This window comes from Mastigoproctus giganteus, chromosome 8 (assembly GCF_048544385.1).
Source record: "Mastigoproctus giganteus isolate SK-2022 chromosome 8, ASM4854438v1, whole genome shotgun sequence".
Lineage (NCBI taxonomy): Eukaryota > Metazoa > Arthropoda > Arachnida > Uropygi > Thelyphonidae > Mastigoproctus > Mastigoproctus giganteus.
This window is the reverse complement of record NC_143582.1, coordinates 65,618,169-65,643,252: the sequence shown is the minus strand read 5'-3', so window position 1 is coordinate 65,643,252 and position 25,084 is coordinate 65,618,169. Positions and strand designations below refer to the sequence as shown.

General features: G+C 38.1%; 1 protein-coding gene across 2 annotated transcripts in view; it reads right to left on the bottom strand.

Annotated features, from left to right (window-relative positions):
• Positions 1-16,683, bottom strand: part of LOC150081583 (phosphatidate cytidylyltransferase, photoreceptor-specific-like) — a 164,553-nt gene extending 147,870 nt beyond the window's left edge. For both annotated transcript variants that reach the window (XM_090379444.1, XM_090379445.1), the window contains exons 1-4: positions 16,291-16,683; positions 16,122-16,192; positions 9,849-10,009; positions 6,266-6,362 (exon numbers count right to left, since the gene is read on the bottom strand). In XM_090379444.1, the coding sequence (XP_090235570.1) occupies positions 6,266-6,362; positions 9,849-10,009; positions 16,122-16,175 (312 nt within the window). In that variant the 5' untranslated portion in view covers positions 16,176-16,192; positions 16,291-16,683. The remainder of the gene's footprint in view (positions 1-6,265; positions 6,363-9,848; positions 10,010-16,121; positions 16,193-16,290) is intronic.
• Positions 16,684-25,084: the final 8,401 nt, after the last annotated feature.

Here is a 25,084-nt window from a genome sequence, read left to right as displayed (position 1 = left end):
TACCGCTTGGTCACTCTAGCGGCACTGCTCCTGCCTCCCCGTGGCGGGGCCGGTAACCTGGGAGAAGAAATCCACTCTCCCGGGGCTGAAAGGAGCAAAGATGGAAAACAGTTCATTTCCACCTTTAGAGCCATCGAGCTCAAGACTATCAAATGACAATGAAAATGACTATTCTCAACCAAAGAGGTTGAAAACAACACCTAAAGAGGAGATACCAGCCTTCCTCATCTTATCCTGCACTCTCTATCAGATCAGCCTCTGAGCAAATTATCACCTTTTCTAGTGCAGAAATGCATTGAGTCTGCTGCTGGTTCACCTAAATCAGTACGGAGACTTCAATCAGGTGATCTTCTAATAGAAACAACTCAACCTCAACATTCTGTAAAGCTATTAAAGCTCACAACATTTGGAGGACACCAAATAAAAGTTACTCCCCATGCTACCTTAAACTCCTCAAAGGGAGTAATAACAGAATGGGACTTATTACTTGTATCAGAGGAGGAAATTGTCCAAGAATTACACGATCAAAAAGTGATACAAGCAAGGAGAATCATGACCCGAAAAGACGGTACACTCGTTCCAACAAGAAGTATAATTCTTACCTTTAGCACTCCTAACTTACCAACATCTGTGAAAGCAGGCTACCTGCATTGCCGTGTCCGACCATACATTCCGAATCCCATCAGGTGCTTCAAATGTCAAAAATATGGACACTCCCAGACTGCATGTCGAGGTGAGGCAGTATGTCCCAACTGCGGGTCAAAAGACCATAACCAATCTGATTGTGCCACTACCACTCCGCATTGCCCAAATTGTAAAGGTAACCACCCAGCTTACTCAAAAACCTGTGAATTATGGAAGCAAGGGAAAAAAATTCAAAAATATAAAGTAGAGAACAAAGTGACATACTCAGAGGCAAGAAGACAGATAATCAAAACAGAGACAAAGCGAACATATGCCACAGCAGCTCAACCCTCACAGTCTGTAGGGATCCAAACTGAAGTAACAATTCCTCCGAATGTATCAATTTCGAACTGGGCACGTTCGTTGCTTTCTAGTGCAAAACAGTGTCCTACACAAAAAACAAGTGAGCAGTCAAGTAATACCCCAATCACCATACCAACGGATGTTTCCTCAGCAATAAAACCAAAAGAAACAAAAACCACGAAACCGCAAACATCCACCACCAGAATGGACATCGACGAACATCATGATTCAGAAGATACATTTTTAGAATTACATGCAACTGATGAAATAGATGGGACCCGACCCGTCTTTCCTAGGAAAGACAAAGCAAAAATTGATCGATACAAGCAAGCTGGAACTAAAAAACAGTCAGAGCCGAGAACAACACAAAAAATCACATAATGGAAAAAATACTTCAGTGGAATTGCAGAGGATTTCGGAATGCAAAAGATGATTTGCAGGATCTAATCGATCGGTATGAACCAGCTGGCATAGCCTTACAGGAAACTCTTCTAAATTCACGAGTGTGTCCTTCCATCAAAAATTATAACATCTTTAGACGAGATAGGAGTATTGATACGCCAGTTCATGGAGGGGTGGCTATTCTTGTCAGAAATAACATTCCATCCAAACATGTTCCCCTTCAGACTCCTTTTGAAGTAGTAGCAGTGCGATTTGAAATTGGTATCACCATTACAATAGCTTCTATATATCTCCCTCTTAATTTCACTTTCTCCTCAAATGATTTAGAAAAGCTAGTAGATCAGCTGCCATCTCCTTTCTGCTTACTGGGAGACTTTAATGCTCATCATCCTCTATGGGGATCTCCAAAAATTGACAAAAGGGGTAAAATAATAGAATCGCTGCTTGATGCTCATAACCTTACTCTGTTAAACACTGGTGCACCCACCTATGTCCATTTTTCTACAGGATCCATGACAGCAATAGACCTCTCAATCTGCTCTCCCTCCATTTATGCCAATATGGGGTGGTCAGTCCTTGATAACCCGCTAAACAGCGATCACCTGCCGATTCTATGCAATATTCAAACACAAGTAAACTTGTCTCCATTGCAGCGATTCACTTGGAAATTCCGTAAGGCAGACTGGCATAAATACTCCTCCCTAATCCAGATTGATGATGAGATAGTCCAGTCTCAGTCCATAGACAGTGTCACCGATTATATAACGAATCAAATATTACAAGCTGCAAATTCTGCAATACCTAAATATTTACCTGGAAAACACAAACAGAGTCATTACTGGTGGAATCAGGAATGTACACATGCTAAACGGACAAAAAAGAGCTTGGAATTTGTTTAGAAAATTCCCAACAACTGCTAACTTCATTAACTTTAAAAGACTCAAGGCCAAATTCCGCCAAACAAGAAGAAAAGCAAAGAAAGACGCCTGGATATGTTTTGCTTCCACCATAAACAAGGACACGGACAGCAGGCTCATCTGGAAAAAAATTCAAGCACTTAATGGCAAATTTGTGCAGTCTCCAGCCTCAATCCTGAACTGGAAAGGGCAGGAATTGTCCGCTCCAACAGCAATAGCAAATGCATTAGCTGAGTCTTTTGCCAGTATATCAGCAGTGTCCACATACAGCCAAACCTTCCAAAAAATTAAGGCATCTGCAGAAAAACATAAAATTAATTTTTATACTAAGGCATCTCAACCGTACAATCAGCCATTCACGTTAAAGGAACTTTTTGAGGCTCTAAACAAAACATCAAGTACTGCTGCTGGCCCGGATGGAGTATGTTATATAATGTTGTTGTTGTTGTTGTTTGGTTTTTAGGAGCATTAGCAACTAAGGCCATATTGCTCCGGGGATATGCGGTGGTCATTCCCTGACCTTTCCGCATCCTCCGTATTTGGTGGTGACGGGCTCGAACCCCGGTCTAATCAAGAAGCATGTGCTATGCACTGCTGCTCCTTCCCACCTGGCTACGGAGGCGCCATTATATAATGTTAAAAAAGTTAAGTAATAAAGCAATATTTTCCCTATTAAGATTCTACAATCGAATTTATTTAGAAAATACTTATCCGCACTCATGGCGTCACTCAATTGTACTGGCCTTTCCGAAGCCAGGTAAGGATCATACCATACCGAATAATTACAGGCCGATATCACTGACTAGCTGTTTAGGCAAAGTCTTAGAAAAAATGGTGCACAGGCGGCTAACGTGGTTTCTGGAAACAAACAATCTGCTAAACCAAAACCAGTATGGTTTTCGGAAAAATCACTCAACTTTAGATGTGATGATAAAAGCAGAAGCAAACATCCGCACCGCTTTCATCAGGAGACAACATCTGGTTATGCTCAATCTCGATATTGAGAAAGCGTTTGATACCACTTGGAGATATGGTATCCTTCAGGATCTTCGTTCCTTTGGTCTGAGGGGGCAGTTACCCCAATTTATACAAAACTTCCTACACTACAGAACGTTTCAGGTCAGATATAGAAACAGTATGTCCAAATCATTTGAACAAGAAGAGGGTGTACCGCAGGGTTCCATCCTGAGCGCAACACTATTCGCAATAAGAATTACAAATATAACACAAGACATCCCAAAAACAGTTGAATCATACATGTTTGCCGATGACCTGATTATATCTTGTCAGTCACAAACCATGATCTCAATCGAAAGGCAACTCCAAATGTCCATAGACAGAATAAAATTGTGGGTGCAACAGAATGGCTATTCATTAGCAGCAAATAAATCAACTGCAATTCATTTCTGTAAAATACGAAAATTGCATCCAGATCCTGAAATATATTTAAATAACAATCTGATTCCTCTTACCAACAATTTTCGTTTATTGGGTTTATACCTTGACAGTAAGCTTAACTTTTCCAATCACATAGCCTACCTTAGAACGGCCTGTCAAAAGAAATTAAACATCTTAAGAGCTGTGTCATCTAACTCCTGGGGTGCTGATAGACACTCCCTCACACATCTTTATAAAAGTTTTATCCGATCCCGCTTAGATTACGGGTCACCTGTCTATGACTCTGCAAGAAACAATTCCTTGTTACGTCTGAATACTGTTCAACATAGTGCCCTAAGGATAGCCACAGGAGCCTTCAGAACGTCTCCAGTCAACAGCCTGTATATTGACGCAAATGAACCGCCGTTAAACCTTAGACGAAAATCCTTACTATGTAGCTATGCTGCAAAAATAAAAAGTATTCCATCTCATCCTTGCTGGCAATACCTGTTTGACCCTCAGAATGAAATGCTCTATCGTAACAAACCTAATGAAAACCGCCCTGCGGGTATTAGATTGCAAGAACTGATGCACAGTTGGAATATTAACTTCCAACATATCCTTGAAGATGTAGATCCTCCTGAACATCCCTGGTCTCATTACTCACATCTTTGTGATAATTTCTTTCTGAAATGGAGAAAAGGATCCCTGCCAAACAACAACTTCCAGCAGCTACATAAAGCCCACGCCTTAGAAAACGCAGAGAAATGTCAAGTATATACAGACGGCTCCAAAACAGATGAAGCTGTAGGTGCTGCAGCAATTTCTGCTGCTTTTTCAATAGCTGTGTCTCTTCCTACAGAATGTAGTATCTATACCGCAGAACTGTATGCAATAAAATTAGCCCTAGATAACATAACCAAACAGCAAATCAGAAAAGCTCTTATATACACCGACTCCTTAAGTGGCGTCACTGCCATTCAATCTACTTCTTTTTCCCAACATCCCATTCTGAAACAGATACGTTCTCAATTATACGAATATCAAACATCCAAACAGTTGGTTACCTTCTGCTGGATCCCTGGGCATGTCGGTATCCCAGGTAATGAAAGTGCAGATCGTGCTGCCAAACATCCTACCAATGGATCATTCGATCATCTGAAAGTTCCACACATTGATTATAAATCAACTATTAAAACAGCATGTAGACGTCAATGGACTAATCTGTGGCAAACACAAGTAAATAATAAACTGTTCCAGATTAAAAAAGAACCTCAGTTGTGGAGTTCTAGTTTCAGGAAAAGCAGACGTGAAGAAGTGATTTTGACAAGACTCCGTATTGGCCACTCATACACAACTCATTTATTCTTGCTTATGGGAGAAAACCCACCTCAATGTCCATTCTGTCAGACACAGCTAACAATCAAACATATTCTAATAGAATGTCCTAATTATTCAAGTAACCGGAAATCCAGTTTTTGTACTGCATCCAATCTGCTGGAACCTTCAAATTTACTACACATACTTGGAAATAATGCTAATTTTGAAGCACTGTTTAGATACTTGAAAAGCATAAATATTTATAATTGCCTCTGATAACCATTATATTAATAACTCAGTCATAAGTTAATAATGAAAAGGCACAATATGGCCCAGGAGGCCCTTGTGCCAAAAAAAACCCCACAACAACAACAACAAGGGGCTGGAGGCTTATTTTAGGAAAGATGTAGAGCTGCTGGAGCGGGTACAGAGAAGGGCAATGAGATTGGTAAATGGAACACAGGGATGCTCTTAACAAGAAAGGCTTCAGTTCTGCAAATTGCAGCATCTGTAGACTAGGCACTTTTGCAAGGCAAGCTAAATGAGGTCTGTAAGGCTATGAATGGATTGAACAATTGCTGAAGTTAAATGTAAAAAAGGCACCTAGTAGCTCTATCAGCAGTGAACAAGCTCAATGCTGATGGGATTCTTCCTCTGGCTCAGATTACACGCATTCTTATTCTTCATTTAGTTTTCAACCATTCAAATAAACAATTTGAATCACCTTACTTAATTCACATGTGCATGAAAAGTTACCTTTAATCAGAGTAGATTAAGATACAGAATATTAGATTAAAATATATTTAAAAAATTAAAAACAAATAATAAAATGAATTTTATATCAGTTTCTGTGATATAAAATTTCATTTTCTGTAAAAGATGTTTATATGCATTTATAACTGAAATTAAAAAGAAATGGCTATGAATTTCAAATGTGTCACTATACCTCTCATCTACTTAGTTTTTACAAAATTAAATTTCTAACCTAACTATAACAGAATAAGAAAATAGCAAAAGATTTCAAAATCAGTGTTGTTAATGGCATTTAATAAACAATATTAAGATTTAAACAAAGAAAAAAAATAATTAAGAGCGAAAGAAATAACGCATACAAAAAAAAAAAAAAAAAAAACAGAGGAACAAACTTCGTGAATGAACTTTGTAGTTTAAATTAATGTATGATCAATTTTTATTTACATGCAACTTTTAAGTGCAAATATTTGTTTTAAAAATAAGTACAGAATAACAATTCAGTCACTTACTGTGAACATTAATGCCACAGGTCCTAGCCATATTAGAAATGCAAAGACAAATATCATCAACCAAGTAAATATGCCTCGCACTACCCAATTACGCCATCTATTCAGGAAATAAAAGAAAATTTTTCTTGAAGAATGGTAATTGATGCTATGTCAGGTATTTTAAACCACACATTTAATTAAAATCAAGTGATTAACTTCTTGAAAACCTATAGTCCTGATGGCTGAACAGCTTTATCTAATTTGCAGTGGATTATAGACCATTATCATGAATAAAGATTACCAGCCATATGAGGATTAAAGGACAATGAGGAGAAACCAGAGAGGAAGAGTAGTATATCTTACGGTGCATCTTTATATGGTAAAGATATGGGAAATGACTATCATAGTATAAGACTGACAAAATTGAGAAGGAAAGTGAAAATATGAAAAAAAAAAAAAAAAAAATTATAAACAGCATTAGCCTTCCCTTGATAACTCTAGTGGATAGGCTAGTGGTAGAAGTCAAGATAGTTTTGCAGAAAAGTTTTTCTCTTCCCTTCTCTTTCCTTCAAAATTCTGTCAATCGTCTGTATTACCATAGTTGATTCCCACATAGCTCTACTGCATATTTACATACCTGGACCTTATTAACTATTTCTGTTCTACTTATTTCCACTTATGCTGAGGCCCTATAATTAGAGGTTGGGTTTTACACCCACAGCATGCCTGAGTATTGATCTTTATTAGCAGAGTATATTAGACACCCTCTTGACCAACCTCTGCTTAACTGACTCACTAGATTAACTAATGCTTGCCCTTCCCTCTTTAAAACATACTGTCTGATACCCATGGCACACTGCTGTGGGCACTAGTTCAGTATGCTTGCAGCTAGTAGGCTAGTACAGTACATCACACCTGCCTGATGATTTGTATGTTCCAGATTATGTGTGCACCAGTAAAATTAGTAATTGCAATTACAGTATATTATTTAATTAAATCTAATGTAAATTAATGAAATATGGGTGAGAAAAAGAGTTGTTGTTTCTATGAAAACTAAGTTAGATGCTCTGGAAAGACTCAATAAAGGTGAGTATCTAAAAAAATCTGTTGAATTAGATGTGGGCAAGACAACTGTAAAAGACTGAAAAACAGGATAAAAAATCTAGACGGATTTTGCACTCAGTTTGTATTCCAATGGTAGTTAAGTTCTCACTCCACTTTAAAGAAACTAAAATTAGAGATAGGTAGACAACATATTATAGCTGTGGTTTTAAGAATGATAATACGGAATTCCAATCAGCAGATCCATAAAAGCAGCATTAAAGGAAAATGCTTTAGTCCTACATCAAAAGATTGATGGTTTGTTTGTTTGTTGTTTGGTTTTTTAAGGAGCATTAGCAACTAAGGCCATATTGCTCCGGGTTATGCGGTGGTCATTCCCTGATCTTTCCGCATCCTCCGTTTTGGTGGTGACGGGCTCGAACCCCGGTTTAATCAAGAAGCGTGTGCTACACACTGCTGCTCCTTCCCACCTGGCTACGGAGGCGCCAAAAAGATTGATGGTGCATAAAGTTTAATAGCAAGCGAACAGATAGCTTGGAATATAGAAAAAATGTCATGGCATGAATGGATTGAGCATTAACAGGGAGAGATCATCCACTGATCAAGCCTGCTGCTGAAAAATTTACCAAAGATTTAAGGTCATTTATCAAGAGAGAAAAACTGACTGCAGAACAACTCTACCCTATAGACAAAACATGTCTAAATTTTAAGATGGTACCTACAAAAATGATGGCAAAAAAGCAGAACACACCAGGATACAAAAAAATTCAAAGAGGGAATCACAGTGCCTGCCTGCAGTATGCAACTGGGACTCAATAATTGCCACTTTTCATTATTGGTAAATCAACCAATCCTAGAGAATTTAGAAATATAAATGTTTCTTCTTTACCAATTACTAGCACTCACAGAAATCTGAAATGGACTCTACATTATTCAAAGAATGGTTTTTACAGATTTGTATCTTCTGAAAAATACACTTGAAGAAAATAAACTTATCTGAAATTGCTATTTAATTCTCTTTTTGGATAACACTCTTTCACATCCCAATCATGAGGAACTTAAAAGAGGGATAAGAAAAGACATGTTTTACTACTGACCATAACATCATTGATCCAGCCTATGGATCAAGAAAGTCCAAAAACATGACACAGAAAGTTTCTGAGTTTAATTTTGTTAAAAACAGAAGACATGAATACTAGCTTCCAAGATAAGTTCTTTGAATGCTTCTCATTTTGAATTTGCTGTTGGTAACATCATCAGTTGGTCCCACTGTATAGAATTTAAATACTGTCTCAGACCACAGCAGTCACCTTTACGAAAACAAAAACCCTTCCCTTTACCCCTGATGGTAGTTACCTCTTTGAGTATATCCCACTTCAGCACACTGTGATCACTGCCACCTAGTGGTTCCTTTATCTGCACCTGGCAAGATGTCGCCTAACTGTTTCTAATATATCAAACACAATGACTATTAGTCTAATCGGCCTACCTCTAAAAGAATGGGATCCTACTCCTACAGTGAAAAGATGGTTAAGGATAAATCACTCAGCTGATGATGCTCAGATAAAAGCGAAGAAAATTGTAAGTGAGGATGCCAATCAAGAAGCAATATGGAAATATCTTAAATAACAGTTTTATTGTTTTTTGTCAGGTATTATTTAATATTTTTTCATTAATATTTAAAAAAAAAAAAACTTTCTTATAACATAATCTAGTTTTGTGAACTTCTTTTATTGTTCTTATTTAAATATTAACTGCATGAAATAATAAACTACCTTTCGGTATATAGTTTTTTTATACTTAGAACGGTCATTAGGGCAGTGAACCGGTTGTTAAATTATTTGAATCCCACCACTGGATATAGTTATTATATATAGCTGTTCAATGCAGCTTCAAAGCATGTGATTTCAAAACTAGTTCATCAAGGACCAAGTTATATTCACTGAAAAGTGACAGTTACACATGGATTAATAGAATGACCATCAGATCACATACCATGTATATTTTAAATAAAATACATAAATGGGAAATTTTATTTATTTTGGCAAAGTACATATTGTAGCTTACTCACAATAATACTACTCTGTTGTATTACTGCAACTAATAACAACACATGAATTTCTCTGTTATATTACTGTGACTAATAACACATGATGTAAAATAGAAATAAATTATTCAAGTTTAAAATACTTATGTATATCTTCTATAACGAAGCCTTTGATAATTAAATTGCTGAATTTTTGGTTACGCCACACCTCATTCTAATAAGACCGACCAAACAAATATTACTACAGAACTGCCGCTTAAAATAAAAAAATATTTTTACAACAGAAAAACCTGATAAAGCCTGACGTTCTAGTTTCATAACATAGATACTAGAACATACATCCATTACAGTATGACTGAAGAAGTGAGAGATTTTGTAAAATCACTTTAGAGAAACTGTTTTAAATTTTTATTTCTCTCTATTTTATTTTAAAAAATGTAAAACTGAATGATGTCTTCTAAAGTAGTTAAAGTTTCTCAAATCTAGTATAAATACCTTGATGAGAGAGAAGATAAAGCAGAATCTAGGACATCTGTTGTTCTATCAGTTGCCTGGTGAAGCTCTTTTACAAGATCCTCAATATGTGACTCATCTGGTAATCTATCATCTTCTGAGTCCACAGTCTCTGAACTCTTACTATCTTCTGCTTTCTCAGTCTGTGAAAAGAAAGACAAAAAGAAATGTCTACCACATAATAGTCAGAATTTCCAATGGAAATCTTCAAAAGCATACAATACCCACCATAATTTGTGTGCTCGCAAATCGGCTTGTGAACACACACACATGAATAGACAACACATATAGAAGGATGGGAACCTGGACCACAGACTCTTTGCGGCCTTGTGTTTTAAATAAATTAAAAGCAAACATAGTATATGGCATGGCATTTGTAATTCAAGATTGAAAACAAGAGATTAAATGCAAATTCTTTAAAATAAGAGTTAAATTTTAATTAGGATTCATTTTTAAGGTCACTATAAAGAACTTTCTTAACAATAACCTAAAAATATTTTTTTTTATCTAGAGAATGCAGGTTAATATCAATATTTAATGCTTCATTTACCAAAGTGACAGGACTGGGAAAAGCTTAGAATTTTTGGCAGTATTCTACCAACAATATTTAACAGAAATCAAGCAGGCTTTCATACAGTATCATAGCAAACTGTTGTGAGACCCTAGCACAAAATTCAGTTTTGGGGGGGGTCTGGAATCTCAACGTTTTGTTAAGAATCAAAAAAAAAAAAAAAAAACACCTTGTTTCACCTGATCTGGCTGTTCTTGGTAAAAAAATAAAATAAAATCATTTCAAACTTTATGGTACACAAAAAGGTCAAAATAAATTTCTGAAAATGCAATTATAGGGAGCACTAATAGTGATATAATTTCAGAAAATTCATTTTTGGCATTATGCCAGAGTTAATTTAAGACCCGTTTTAAAAAGTAGGGGGGGGGGGAGCCTCTGAAAGCATGAAGAATGTTACATCTTGTGCTTCTGTCTGACCTCTCATCAGTTCAAAATAAGAATGTGAAGGTCATTTATGACCTTCACATACTCACCTTTTTTAAAGGGTTCCCCCCTTCAGGTGGATTCCGTAAATGTCTTTGGAAATTGCACCAGTTCACTATATGTATGTTATGCCTTTGGTTTCATCTGACTATTTCTAAGCAGACCATATCATGCTATTATGGTCCAAATCAAAGGAGAGAGCCAGATGAACAATTTGCTAAAGAAGAGACAGAATTTTAACTGGACAATTTTGTCAAGAGAAGAGCAGCAAGATTGGGGTAGACCTGAGATCTGGATATGGCATAGTGATAGCCTAAGCCTTTTAAGTTTATTTATTTCTGAAGTTGGTAATCAATTGTAGGCATGGTCGAATATACTATGATGTGCTAAGTGCCTATTTGTCTTCACCACATCGATCCATCCACATGTAACAGATGGACCTCAGAAAACAGATTTTTTTATGAAATTTTGTATTTGGGCTTATTAAAAATATTTTTCAAACCAAATTAAATTTAATTAAAATCAGGCACTTGAAATCTGGCACTTATTTATTCTTTTTTTTTTTTTTTTTTTTTTATACAATTTGTATAGAAGGAAAAAAAAGAAATTCACAGATTAAATGTAGTTTTAATACAATATTTTTAACTTTCAGATAGTCCATGCACTCTTCGTGTATACTATTATGAAAGACTCATGAAGATGATGTCATATGTGGAGTTACAAATATATAGAGAAAAAACGAGACTACAGGAGGAGAGTAATAAATATTATACAGTTGTAATTAAACTAAATGGATAATTTTAGAGAACATAAACCTATATACACTGGTGTTCAAAGAAAGTGCATCATCCCCTTAAAATTGTAATTGTAGTCCAAATAACGTAAGTATATGGCAATATTTCTTACAGATTGCATCAGATAAGATTGACATGCGTAGATCATGACACAATATTGCATTAGCTGTTACTTTCAGCTATATAAGCATGGTCTGCAAGAGTTGCAGTCAACTGTGAAGAAAGAGTGCTATTGTTACTTTACATGAGGAAGGACGTTCTTCCAGTCATATTGCTTATAGAGTGTCTTGTAATCAGTCGACAATGAGTAGATTTCTTTCCAAACTCAAGGATACTGGTTCAGCTGATAGGAAAAAAGGAACCACATGCAAACGAGTCTCTACACCAAAACAGGACTGTGTTTTTTGAAGTGCTTATGCCTTAAAAATCACAAAGCCCGTTGTCCTAAGAAAAAGCCCCTCCTCATGCAAAAAATGAAAAAGGCCCGATTAATTTGGTTTAAGGAGCATGTCAAATGGACACCCTAGCAATGGAAGTCAGTTATTTTCTCAGATGAGAAGAAATTCAACCTGCATGGCACTGATGGAAGACAAACGGTTCGCCATAGACGTGGTGAAGAATACCATCCAGACTATTTTGTCTACAGTGAAATTCCCTACCCTAGCCAAATGATATGGGGGCGTATTGTATCACGGAGTAGGTCACCTGCAGTTTATAAAAGGTTTCGTATATGCCAATGGATACCTGGCTATATTGGAAGGCAAACTGCTGCCAACCATTAAAGAACATTTCAACCTGCCAAGTAACTGCATCTTTCAGGATGACTCTGCTCCTTGTCATCAGGCGAAAAGTGTAAGTAGGCACTTCTGTAGTTACTTCAGCTTCGTTTCTGCATTAGAGGTCTGACAGTAATGTGTTTACATTTGTTACAGGTGACAAAATGGTTGGAAGAAGGTCCATTACAACTCAGGCTGGCGAGGAAACAGCCTGGACCTGAATTCTATAGAGAACTGTTGGCATCATGTGGAATCTGCAGTTGCCAGAAAGAAACCAATGACCCTTCATGAACTTTAAGAAGCCATAATTCATGTTTGGAACCACAAACTATCAGTTGATTACCTTCAGAAATTAATCTTGTCAATGCCTCGACAGTGTGCTGCTATCATCAGGGCCAGAGGCGGTTCAACTAAATATTAGTTTGTACCTGGTGAACTTTTCATTTTGTTTTCTATTAAAAATGATAAACTGAAGCAAATTGAGGGCTTCTGATAACATTCCAGCCATAAAATGTTGTGTTTACCAAAACTGTTGTATAAAGGTTGCAGAGGCTCATTTTGGAATATTTTGAGAGTAACTGTCAAGTATTACTTAGCTTTGCTTAACTATAAATAAATATCTTTTGTTTATATTTCTATTTATGATGCTAGTCATTAATGTAACATACCATCATGAAAAAGGGTTAGAAATATGAAATTCCTAGGTGATGCACTTTCTTTGAACACCAGTGTAGTTTTATTAAGCATTTCACAGAATTATAATCTTAGTAATTAATAAGAGAACTATATTTACTTTTCATTTCCACAAATCACAAAAAAAAAACATTTTATTAAAAAAAAAATTGAATTTGCCTGAAATGTAATGTACTGTGTACATTAGCTAATTTGTTTTACATACTAAGCACTATTCCTGATTAAGGATAATATATCACTGAAGGAAGCACATAAAAGAATAATGCTTATGTTATGTTGCTAATATGAGCCTACATTTGCCTCAGAATTCATATTCCTTTTAAAGAAGCAATTCGTGGCTGGTCAAGTGAGTATGGGAGAGCATTTTATCATCAAAACGAATCCTCAAGTCTATAGGGGGGGTTGTTTTGATAAAATGCTCTAAAGGACAGAGACTCTAAAAATAAACTAAGAATTAAATGATAGGTAAAAAGGAAAGAGGTCTATATTTCTTTTACAAATCAAAAGAGCCATTTTCTTTGTAAAAGAGACATGGACAAATTTCTGACCATTAATTTTAAGGCAAATATTGATGAAGTGCTCAGCAGCATTTCTAAACTCATAAGAGAAAAATTAAATACTAAGAACAGTTAAGATAATCATTATATAATTTATAATTATAAGCATTAGTTAACAAACAGTCATTATAGGAAAAATTCCAAGTAGGGCTAATTAATGAAGCATTTACAAAATAAGTATATCAGCCATCACACCATAGAAGTTCTCAACAATCAAAATTAGTTTATCAGTGTTTAACTAAAGCAAAAGCTACCTGTATATCTGGATAGATTTAGCATTAGTTGAGGCATACAATGCAAGAAAGTAAGCAGCGCCAGCCAAAAAAAAAAAAAAAAAAAAAAAAAAAAAACCCTTTTGAAATCACCCATCCAGCCACTTCAAATGTTTGTCTAGTAGTGCCTTAAAATTTATTTAAACTATCAACTACCACAACAGATGGAAGTCTTTTCCAGAAATCATCTACCCACTGGCTAAAGGGTAGTTGATTTCTGACACTTCCAACAAACCTTTCCCCCATTTGGAACTTTGCACATGTCAAGTTCTCACATGTCCTAAAATGCATCATGGGAACTTAGGATTTCTTCAAGTATATACAACCCCTTTGTCCTTCATTATTGCGAACCAAAGACGTTATCATGAAAGTCATCCTTTATGACTATTGGCTTTATTTATTAGTTTTTCACAGTTTTAACAATTTTATATAGGACAACCAGGGGATGGAGCAGCACGTGTCTTCCTCCTTTGGGAAAAAAAAAAAGTTTAATTACAGTTTTAATAGTCTCTACTCTGTATTTTAACAATTTTATTTTTATGCAATTTAATTGAATTTCCACAACTTTTGCCTTAAACACCATTCAACTAAGTGGGTTATTTGAGGTGAGTATGTCAGTTAAGCTTTGCTATTAATTTTATTAAGTTTACATCACATTACTTGTTTTCTCTCTTCCAGTAGTTCAATAAACATCACATTACTTGTTTCCCCTCTCACAATAGTTCAATAAACATCACATTACTTGTTTCCCCTCTCACAATAGTTCAATAAACATCACATTACTTGTTTCCCCTCTTTCCACATAGTAAAGATAACATGAAACTGATATTTTCTCCAAATGGCTGCTACTCTGCAGAACACGTGTAATTTCAAATTTTGCATGCTGTGAAGGCAGCCAAATTTGAAATAAACCTGGAAACAGAAGTAACTAATAGTATCAAATATAATGTTTTTTTAAGGTTTATGTACATAATAGGCAAATATATATGCACATGTTTTAAATTTCACACAATTAACAGCTTTTAACTTGGAAAATGGACCAGACTAAGAGACTCATTCTTCAATTTTATGTCTATATTTTTTTTTTTTTTTTTTGTAATTTTCGGCAGATTAGCCTTTTATCCCATCTCTCAATCGCCATGCTTCTTTTTGTGTTAACTTAATGATAAGTTACAGCATCTGGAGACTAGGCACCTGCAAGGTGATCTGACTGAGGTGTATAAGACCTTGAATCCCATCAGCATTGAGCAGGCTCAGATTATGAACCTGAGGGGGCTCAGTTTCAAATTGAGGAAAGGACAGTTGTAGAATAGATGTGCGGAACAGAAATGTATTTCTGTTTACATTGTTCTTCTGCCTATTTATTTCAAATGTAAGTTTCCTGCCACTTGAAATTGAAAAATTACATCTACATACAGCACACAAAGCAAACATGTTCTCCAGATTTCTTAATACACAAAAAAGTGTATATGTCTTTTTAAAAAATACATATTATTTTTACATCTTTTTTTTTGGTAGTTGTTGGTGCATCGGCTTCTGTGGCCATAATGCACCTCCCAAGGTTTTTGCAGTACTTTGATCCAAGCCAGAGGCCGGATTCGAACCCGCAACCTTTGGGTTGCCAAGCAGGCACTTTACCCACACGGCTAGCCCGGTTGGCATTTTTACATCCTAAGGAAGGTCAATTTAAATCAAAAATTTAGCTTCACACCACACAAAAAATAAAATTAAAAAAAAAAAAAAAAACAATAATAATATAGATATATGGTTCATAGCATAGCTATCCTTTTTCGGGCCCAGAGGAACATGTTCAGGCACCTACTTAATTAATGAAAATTGCAAAAACAGGAGACAACCAAAGACGACGACGGGCCCAGAGGCAATAGCCTTGCCTGCCTACGTGGTAGCTATGCCACTGATATGGTTTAAAATTATACCTAACACCAAATGTGATATCTAACACTTTGTTTCATGCATTCTGCATATTTTATGCAGTATAAACTAGTACACCTGATGCCAATTCTAGATATGAAAATGCAGTTTCAAGAGTAAATTTGCAAAATTGTTTACAAAATTACAAATTCAGTTTTACTGTTCTTCCAAAAAATTTCAACTAATACCAAAAAACTACAACTACTACTACTTATATTTTCCCAAAAAAGAGTTTACCTTAGTAAATACTGCACTTTCCTCTGCATTGTTTCTTTTCCTCACTTCATTCATAACTGCTTCTCAAAGAACTGCCAAAATAAAAATTTTAAAAAGACAATAATTATTTTTACAACATGCATATTTCCTATTGACTGAGTAATGAAAAAAAAAAATTACATATACTTACCAGGTATAATGCTTACTACTAAGGTAAGCAAAACACGTGCGGTTAGTTATTTGTTTGAACGTTAACGAAAGGAAGGCAAATTTTAATCGTACTTGGCAGCAAGATACTCGATTTTTGTTATACGTACTAATAAACCTTCAACAGAGTGATTGCCAGTGAAGCCCTAAGACGACAATCGATATCTGACAGATGAACTAATGACTAAGGAGAGTCTTAAAAGGTGGAACTGTACGGGAAGTGTCACTGAAATCAAATACTGTTTGCCAGAAAATTTTATATCTCCACGTATTATAGAACAATTGTATAGCTTTTGTTTTATTTTTTTATCTTTACAATGAACACACCAATATTCCTTTTCCCACTCCTAAGTGCAAAAATATTACCTTTTAAAGTATGGAGAGAGAGGGGGGGGGGGAGTAACAAAACACCTGTGACACTTCGTACTAATCCATGTCATATACAACCTATACAAATTCCGGTAATGAATTAAAATTTATATTCGCCTAATTTGGTAAAACAGTAACAAACTCTTAAATCTAAACTTATTGGGAGAGCAGGGGCAAAGTTTCCGGGCAGTCTTGACTTTTCATTCCGCTAAGCATAATACTGTAGCACTGTAATAAACGTGACAAGCTCGCAAAGCTTTTTTTTTTTTTTTTCTTTTTGCCCCCTTCGGTTAGCAACTGAGGACTACAGTAAAATGACGACTATTGCGGGTTTTTTTTTTTATTCTTTATTTATTTTTGTTTATTTTTTTTTTTTACTTTGTTGCACTTCAAAATATGAAAATATTAACATAAAAGCGAACCTGTGGCGATAATCACGTTGGCAGTACCACTTGGGACAAGTCTCCATATAGGCGCACCAGACGTTCAACGAGGACGCCAATGGTGGGGGGAGGGATTGTAAGAACTCCAACGGGCACAGATAAGAAAGCAGTGTTCGCCAGAGGTGCTGATTTCATTGTTCGCCTAGGGTGCCAGCTGCTGTAAGCTGGTCTAGCCTTCCCCGTGCACTACGCAATGCTGAACGATATGCACACATACACCGATGAGCCAAAACATTATGACCAGCGAGTCGTTATGCAAATAGCAACACTGCAGGTGAACTACGGCGTGTGCCCGGTTCGGGATACGGTATAAAAAAAAACTGATATTGAGCTTCGTTAATCTGTGTTACTCTTGTTCTTCAGATGGGAAACGCAGCGGACTTAAGCGAGTTTGACAAAGGCCAAATTGTTATGGCCGGACGACTGGGTCAGAGCATATCTGAAACGGCACGGCTGGTGGGTTGCTCACGGTCAACCGTGGTTAGTACCTACCGAAAGTAGTCCGAGAAGGGGAAACCCACGAACCGCCGGCGATGTGTTGGACGACCACGGCTCATCAATGCTCGAGGTGAGCGAAGACACTCCCGGATGGTACATGCCAACAGAAGGGCGACTGTGGCGTAACTCGCCGCTAATTGGAATGCTGGTGACTGGAGTAATGTGTCACAACACACAGTACATCGAACCCTGCTGAAAATGGGGCTGCGTAGGCCCAGACCGCTCCGAGTGCCCATGCTAACCACGATTCACTGGCGACCACCCGGATTATTCGAGACTTGTTTGTGGAACATGAGGAAGACTTCCAGGTATTGCTCTGGCCTCCAAATTCCCCAGACATCAATCCCATCAAACATCTGTGGTTTGTGTTGGAACAGCAACTCCGATCTGAGGCGTCTCAACCACGGACCTTACAGGAGTTAAAGGATCTGCTGGTTATGTGTTGGTACCAGATACCACAAGTGACATTTAGAAATCTTGTAGCGTTCATGCTTCGTCGGGTACAAACTATTTTAACTGCACGTGGAAGACCAACATCATATTAGGTAGGTGGTCATAACGTTTTGGCTCATCGGTGTACTTTGTTGTGTTACTGTGTGTATTAGGCTTCAAATACGGTATAATGACAGTGTCTTTACGTATTATTCTACCGGTTTTCTGGACGAAAAACCTGCGTTTCCAGGAGATAACATCATGCAACTCTCGTCCGAGACCAACTAATAAAAAGAGCAACAATTCCTTCCGTTCAGGATTCGAAATGGACCAGAGCATCGCGTAAAGCTGTTCCAGTCATCTACATCCTTGATTATTAAAAATAAGGCATTTTGTGAACGTTCCCTTCCTTAAATGAACCACTTAAATGAACAGATAAATGAACCACTAGGTGGCAGTGATCACAGTGTGTTGAAGTGGGATTTACTCAAGGAGGTAACTACCATCAGAGGTAAAGGGAAGGGTTTTTGTTTTCGTAAAGGCGACTATGATGGTCTGAGACAGTATTTAAATTCTATACAGTGGGACCAACAGATGATGTTACCAACAGCAAACTCAAAATGGGAAGCATTCAAGGAACTAATCTTGGAACCTACCAGGCTTTACATACCAACTAAGAAATATTGTTCAAGGTTTAGGCCTAAATGGTTGTCAGATGAACTAATGAGACATGTGGCAGAGAAGAAAAATGCACGGAATACATACAAATTAATGGGTGACATGGAAGCCTATGATAGATATAAGTTGGTCTGTAACCAAGTCACAAAGGAGATTAGGCAGGCAAAGGCAGACTACGAAAAATCCTTGGCAAAGGATGCAAAGAAAAACAGAAAAGAATTCTTTACCTATTTAAACTCAAGAAGGAAAGGAATGAATCAGATTGGTCCACTGGATATTGATGGTTCAACAGTTGAGGATCCTGCTCAGGTGACTAACAATCTAAACGAGTATTTTGCATCTACATTCATGCATGAGGAGTTATTCAGGAAGGAGAATGACGTAGGTAAAGTAAACATTGGCAGTGAGCTAGATGATTTTGTAATAACTGAGAGGAAAGTGGAGGAGAGATTGTTGAAGATAAATACAAGAAAGGCACCTGGGGTGGATGGGATCTATCCAGTTTTATTAAAGGAGGCAGCAAAGGAAGTAAGCACACCCCTATCCATAATTATGAGAGCTTCTTTGGACTCAGGGGAGGTACCCACAGACTGGAGATGTGCAAATGTAACCCCAATTCACAAAGAAGGATCAAAGGCTGACACAAGTAATTATGGACCTGTTAGTTTAACTTCTGTTCCAGGTAAATTAATGGAGGCACTGGTTAAAGAAGCACTGCAGGATCATCTAGACAAGAATTCAGTTTATAGCTCAGACGCAGCATGGTTTTGTTAAGGGCAGGTCTTGCCTGACCAATTTGATTGGATACTATGATGTAGTCACAAAAGAACTGGATGCAGGGAATACCTTTGATATTATATATTTGGATCTTAGAAAGGCTTTTGATACTGTTGCACATGGAAGACTGCTGCACAAATTGGAGCAGTGTGGCATTGGAGGCAAATTGCTGCTATGGATAAGGGGATGGTTGAGTGGCCGAAGACAGAGAGTGGTAATCAATGGACACTGCTCAACGTGGACTAATGTTATTAGTGGAGTTCCTAAGGGTTCAGTGTTGGGTCCGTTGTTGTTTTCGGTGTTTATGAATGATATTGATGATGGTATATCAAGTTTAATGTCCAAGTTTGCAGATGATACAAAGTTAGCAGGGTTGTTAAGGACACTACTGACGCTATGCTGCTGCAACAGGATCTGGAAAGGTTGAACAGATGGACTGAGAGGTGGCAAATGAAGTTTAACATTGACAAATGTAAAGTAATACATATGGTAAACAGTAACCACAGAGCAACGTATCAACTCTGCGGTACTACACTGACAGTGGTGGAGAATGAAAAGGACCTGGGGGTAATTGTGCAGGCAGATATGAAGTTCTCTGAGCAGTGCAGACGAGCTGCAAGAGTAGCTCATGGTGTCTTGTCAATGATATACAGGAATTTTTCTAGCAGGGATAAGGAGGTGATTATTCCCTTGTATAAGGCAATGGTTAGGCCACATCTTGAGTACTGTATACAGGTCTGGAGGCCTCATTTCAAGAAGGATGTAGAGCTGCTGGAACGGGTACCGAGAAGGGCAACAAGATTAGTGAATGGAACAAAGGGTTGCTCTTACGAAGAAAGGCTTAAGTTTTGCAAATTACAGAGTCTGGAGACTAGGCACCGGCGAGGTGATCTGATAGAGGTGTATAAGGCTTTGAATGGTTTGAGCATGCTCAATGCCAATGGCCTTCATCTTGCTCAGAATAATCACCTCAGAGGGCATAAATTCAAATTGAGGAAGGACGGATGTCGGATAGATGTGCGGAAATTTGCCTTTTGCCAGCGGGTGGTTGGTTGGTGGAACCGACTTCCATCACTTGTTGTTGAAGTTAATAGCCTAAACAAATTTAAGGCTCAACTGGACAGGTATTTTGAACGAACGGAGGGGTGAAATGGGAGTGGTGTGTTTTTTTTTTTTTTTTTGGCTGATGCTGAATAAGCTTGCTTTCTTGCATCATATGCCTCTACTAATGCTAATGCTAATGCTAATGCTAAAATTTCCCATTTTGGCCCCAGCCCCCGTCTCAACGGAATTCAAACCCAAATCATTCTGACAGGCTACACAGTCCGTCAGAATGATGATCGTAATTACCGTGCTGGCCAAGCAATATACTGTACCGACTCGCATCGCACTGCACCGATGGTGCTACCATACCGCAATACATAAACAGCTGCTTGTTTCGCTAAAAAGCAAAGGCTATGCAATGTGTCTTTTAATTGTGTGTGTTCTGTGGTATGGCCTAAAGCAGGGTTCTGCAAACGTTTTCTGTAAAGGGCCAGATAGTAAATATTTTAGGCTCTGCGGGCCAAGCGGCAAAATCGAGGATATTATATAGGTACTAACATTGAGCGGGCAGAAATCATAGGATACCTACCTAGTAACAGGTGCGCCCACCTAACATACATAAGAGCAGTCACACGACGAGGCACTGATTCAACTACTTCGCGAAAGCCTTCCACAGGTACTTCCATCGATAAATCTAGGGCGCTCTGGTCGCGGAAGAGAACAGTCGGTGGATTTTTGGCTGTTGTAAAGGGATAAGTATTTTTAATTTTTACCGTATTCTTCGTTAATTAACATACTACATTGTGTTTTACAGAGATATTAAATAGGTTTAGTAGCGTTCGTTAACTTCTTATTTTGAATTTAACTAGAGATTTTTGGAAGTTGCACTCCCGATGTTGACTTAGCCGATATATTGTAGTCGATAAGAAATAGCGTAACTTATATACAGTGGCAGCACATATCAGGTACACTAGGTAGGTGTACCTGATATGTGCTGCCACTTTATCAGGTACACCTACCTAGTAGCGTGTTGAGCATCCATTAGCTTACAAAACAGCCCGAATTTGTCTAGGCATGGATTGAACAAGATGCTGAAAATGTTGTGCAGAAACGGAGTACCATGCAGACATGAGTATGTCACGCAGTTCCTTGAGATTCGACGGAGGTGTAGACCTGCAGCGAACAGCCCTTTCCAGCTCATCCCAAAGATGTTCAATAGGATTGAGAGATCCGCGGATTGAGCGGATCTCTCAGGATTGAGTGTCATGTTCCTGGAACCATTCCATAGTGACTTGGCTTTCTGCACGGGCGCATTATCCTGCTGGAAGTAACCATCTGACAGGATAAACTGGTATGGACGGATGCACATCAACATGAACGGATGCACTTGGTCAGCAACGATGTTTAGGTACGATGTGGAATTCAGACGTGAATCTATCGGTATCAATGGACCCAACGTGTGCCAAGACAACATTCCCCACACCATAACACTGGTGCCCTCACCACCTTGCACAGTAGTCGTCAAACATGACGAGTGCATGGATTCATGTTGTTTTCGCAAATTGTTAGCCTTTCATCAATATGATGCACCAGGAACTTCGACTCGTCCGACCAAGCAACTGTTTTCCAATCCTCGATAGTCCAGTAGGAGGGGTGCTCTCTTGTTTTTCATTGATAACAAAGGTACGCGATGTGACCGTCGGCTGTTGTAGCCCATTCGCAACAAAGTGCGACTAGTGGTCCGTTGCGATATTTTGTTCTGCGCACCAAAGTTGTATTCTTACGTGATGTGCGACATTGTGGCCCGTCTATTTGCTTGCAGAATTCTAGCCATCCTCCTCTCACATCTCTCATCAACAAGCGATTTTCTTCCACAGGAGTGCCGTTGAGAGGATGTTTTCTGTTCGTTGCACCATTCTCGATACATCCTTGAAACTGTGGTGCATGAAAAGTTCAGGAGAAATGCCGTTTCAGAGATGCTTTGTCCAGCACATCTTGCACCTACTACCATGCCACGTTCGAAGTCCGTTAGATCATTCCTTTTCCCCATTCTTCTACGGTTTGTACGCTTAACTGATACTAGAAAGGTTGTTCTGCTGTATTTATATCCACAACTGTGGCCATGTGATTTACAATATTGTGGAACAAACCATTTGTGTGCACAGCACGATGTACCTAATAAAGTGCCAGCACGGTATATATTTCTCGAACTGATAGCGTAATACGAAGCACTATATTAGGAATCAATTAATCAAAAATATTATTAATCTTATTAAATTTCATTGTTAATTAAATTGTATTTAAGCGGAAATCATGACCCAGACTAGAACTGTGAAGCAGAGATCACAGACTAGCGAGAGTACTTTGACTAGGGTGAAAAAACGAAGGGGGCGATTCTCCAACGCAACACAGTCTCAAAAAATGTGCGAAATATAAAATGTTTCCCGACCTATCTAAAAGAGGACGGACATGATCTAGCCAAGGAGGATGCTTTTGTGTGTGCTAGGAGTCTAGAGTGACAAGAAATTAGGCGCAAACTCAGCAGCAGGCGCCTCCGTAGCCAGGTGGGCAGGATCATCAGTGGGTAGCACACGCTTCTTGATTAGACCGGGGTTCGAGCCCGTGACCACCAAATACAGAGGATGCGGAAAGGTCAGGAAATGACCATCGCATATTCCCGGAGCAATATGGCCTTAGAGTTGCTAATGCTCCTAAAAACCAAATAACAACAGCAAACTCAGCATTCTGATGGGCGTCTATGAAAGATTGATGTGTAGGGTAAATGCCCTGGAAGAAATTAATATGAGAGCCCATCAAGCTCTCAGCTACCCAGCTCAACGGCAGAGCTCACTCCTGTGCATCAGGCAACACAGAGGTAATCATCAAGGCAGAATGTGCTGGTCCCACAGGAACTAATTATTGGAATCTGTTAAGATTTATGCTATTTAATACTTTGATTAATTATTGTTGGTGACTCTATTGCCAGGGAGACGGGAAATATACTATGCAAGAAGGATAGGTGCAACAGGACCAGAGTATGTCTGCCAGGGACAAAAGTTGATGATGTAGAGCAGATGTCATCTTTTGAGGGCACAAAAGGTGATATTGTTGTATACGTTGAAACTAATGACATTAAGAGTAAGACATCTGCACATTTACTCAACAAGTACAGGTCAATGTTGAAAAAAAGTCGCGAGTTAGGGTTGAATGAGAAAGTTTCTCAAATTCTGCCCAGACACGATATGAGGGAGTACATGATGAGAGCCTTGTCGATCAATTCGGCCCTGGAGAGATTGTGCAAGGCTCAAGGAGTAGAATTTTTTTAAGCCTGGTCTGTGCTTCTTGACAGGAGAGACTGCTTCTACAGGGATGGGATACACTTAAATAGAAAGGGTGCAAGAATATTTGCTGATCATTGGCAAGGCAGTTTTAGGTGGGTAGGAAAACTGCTAGGTTGGGGAGATACATTAGAATGAGCAGCAGCCTGGAAAGCAAGAAAATGAAGATTTCCAGGACTGCTGGGAGTCATAGTGGAACAAGTAAATACACGGGCTGTGTTAGGGTGACTAAGAGCAGAAGCAGGTGAATGTATACTTGCATGTACACCTATGCTAGGAGTATAGTTAATAACTTTTATGTGCTTGAAGTGATAGTCAAGACATCAAAGGCAGATATTTTTGAGATAACAGAGACGTGGTGTCACACAGATATAAGAAGTGCTGAATTGGAATTTGGGGGGTACAATGTGTACCAAAAGGACAGGAAGGTTGGAGGGGTTATGCTGTTAGTTCAGAATCACATAACATATATGGAAGTGCATCCAATTGATATTGCTGGACAATGCAATGTTGAGACTGTTTGGTGTGACATAAGCACTGGGAAAGGAAAATGAGCGTAGGTGTGTGTGTTATAAGCCTAATGAATCTGATGAGTATAATGTGCAATTGTGCAGAGAAATAGAGTGGGCCATTAATTCAGAATGTATTGTAATGGGGGATTTTAACGTTCCACGTTTTCACTGGAACTTATGTTTTGTCACTCGCACACTCGCAGGACTTTTCTGGATTTATTGGATGACTGTTTTCTACAGCAACATGTTCGAGAGGCAACCATATGGTGTAATACTCTCGATTTGATTAGCAACAGTGATTATTCATGTACTGTATTAAGAATTTGCAGATAAAGGAACCACTGGGTGACAGTGATCAGAATGTATTGATGTGGGAATTACTTAAAGATATCACTACCATCAAGGCTAAAGGGAAGGGCTTTTGCTTTCGTAAAGGTGACTACAGGGGTCTCAGACAGTTTTTAAATTCTGTACAGGGGATCAACTGATGATGTTATCAATGTTGAATTCTGAATGGGAAGCCTTCAGGGACTTAATCTTGGAGGCTACTAGGCTTTTCATTCCCTCTAAGAAATACTGTTCAAAGTTTAGGCCTAAATGGATGTGAGATGAATTAATGAGGCTCGTGGCAGAGAAGAAAAATGTATGGGATGCATATAAAGTATCAGCTGACACAGAAGCCAATG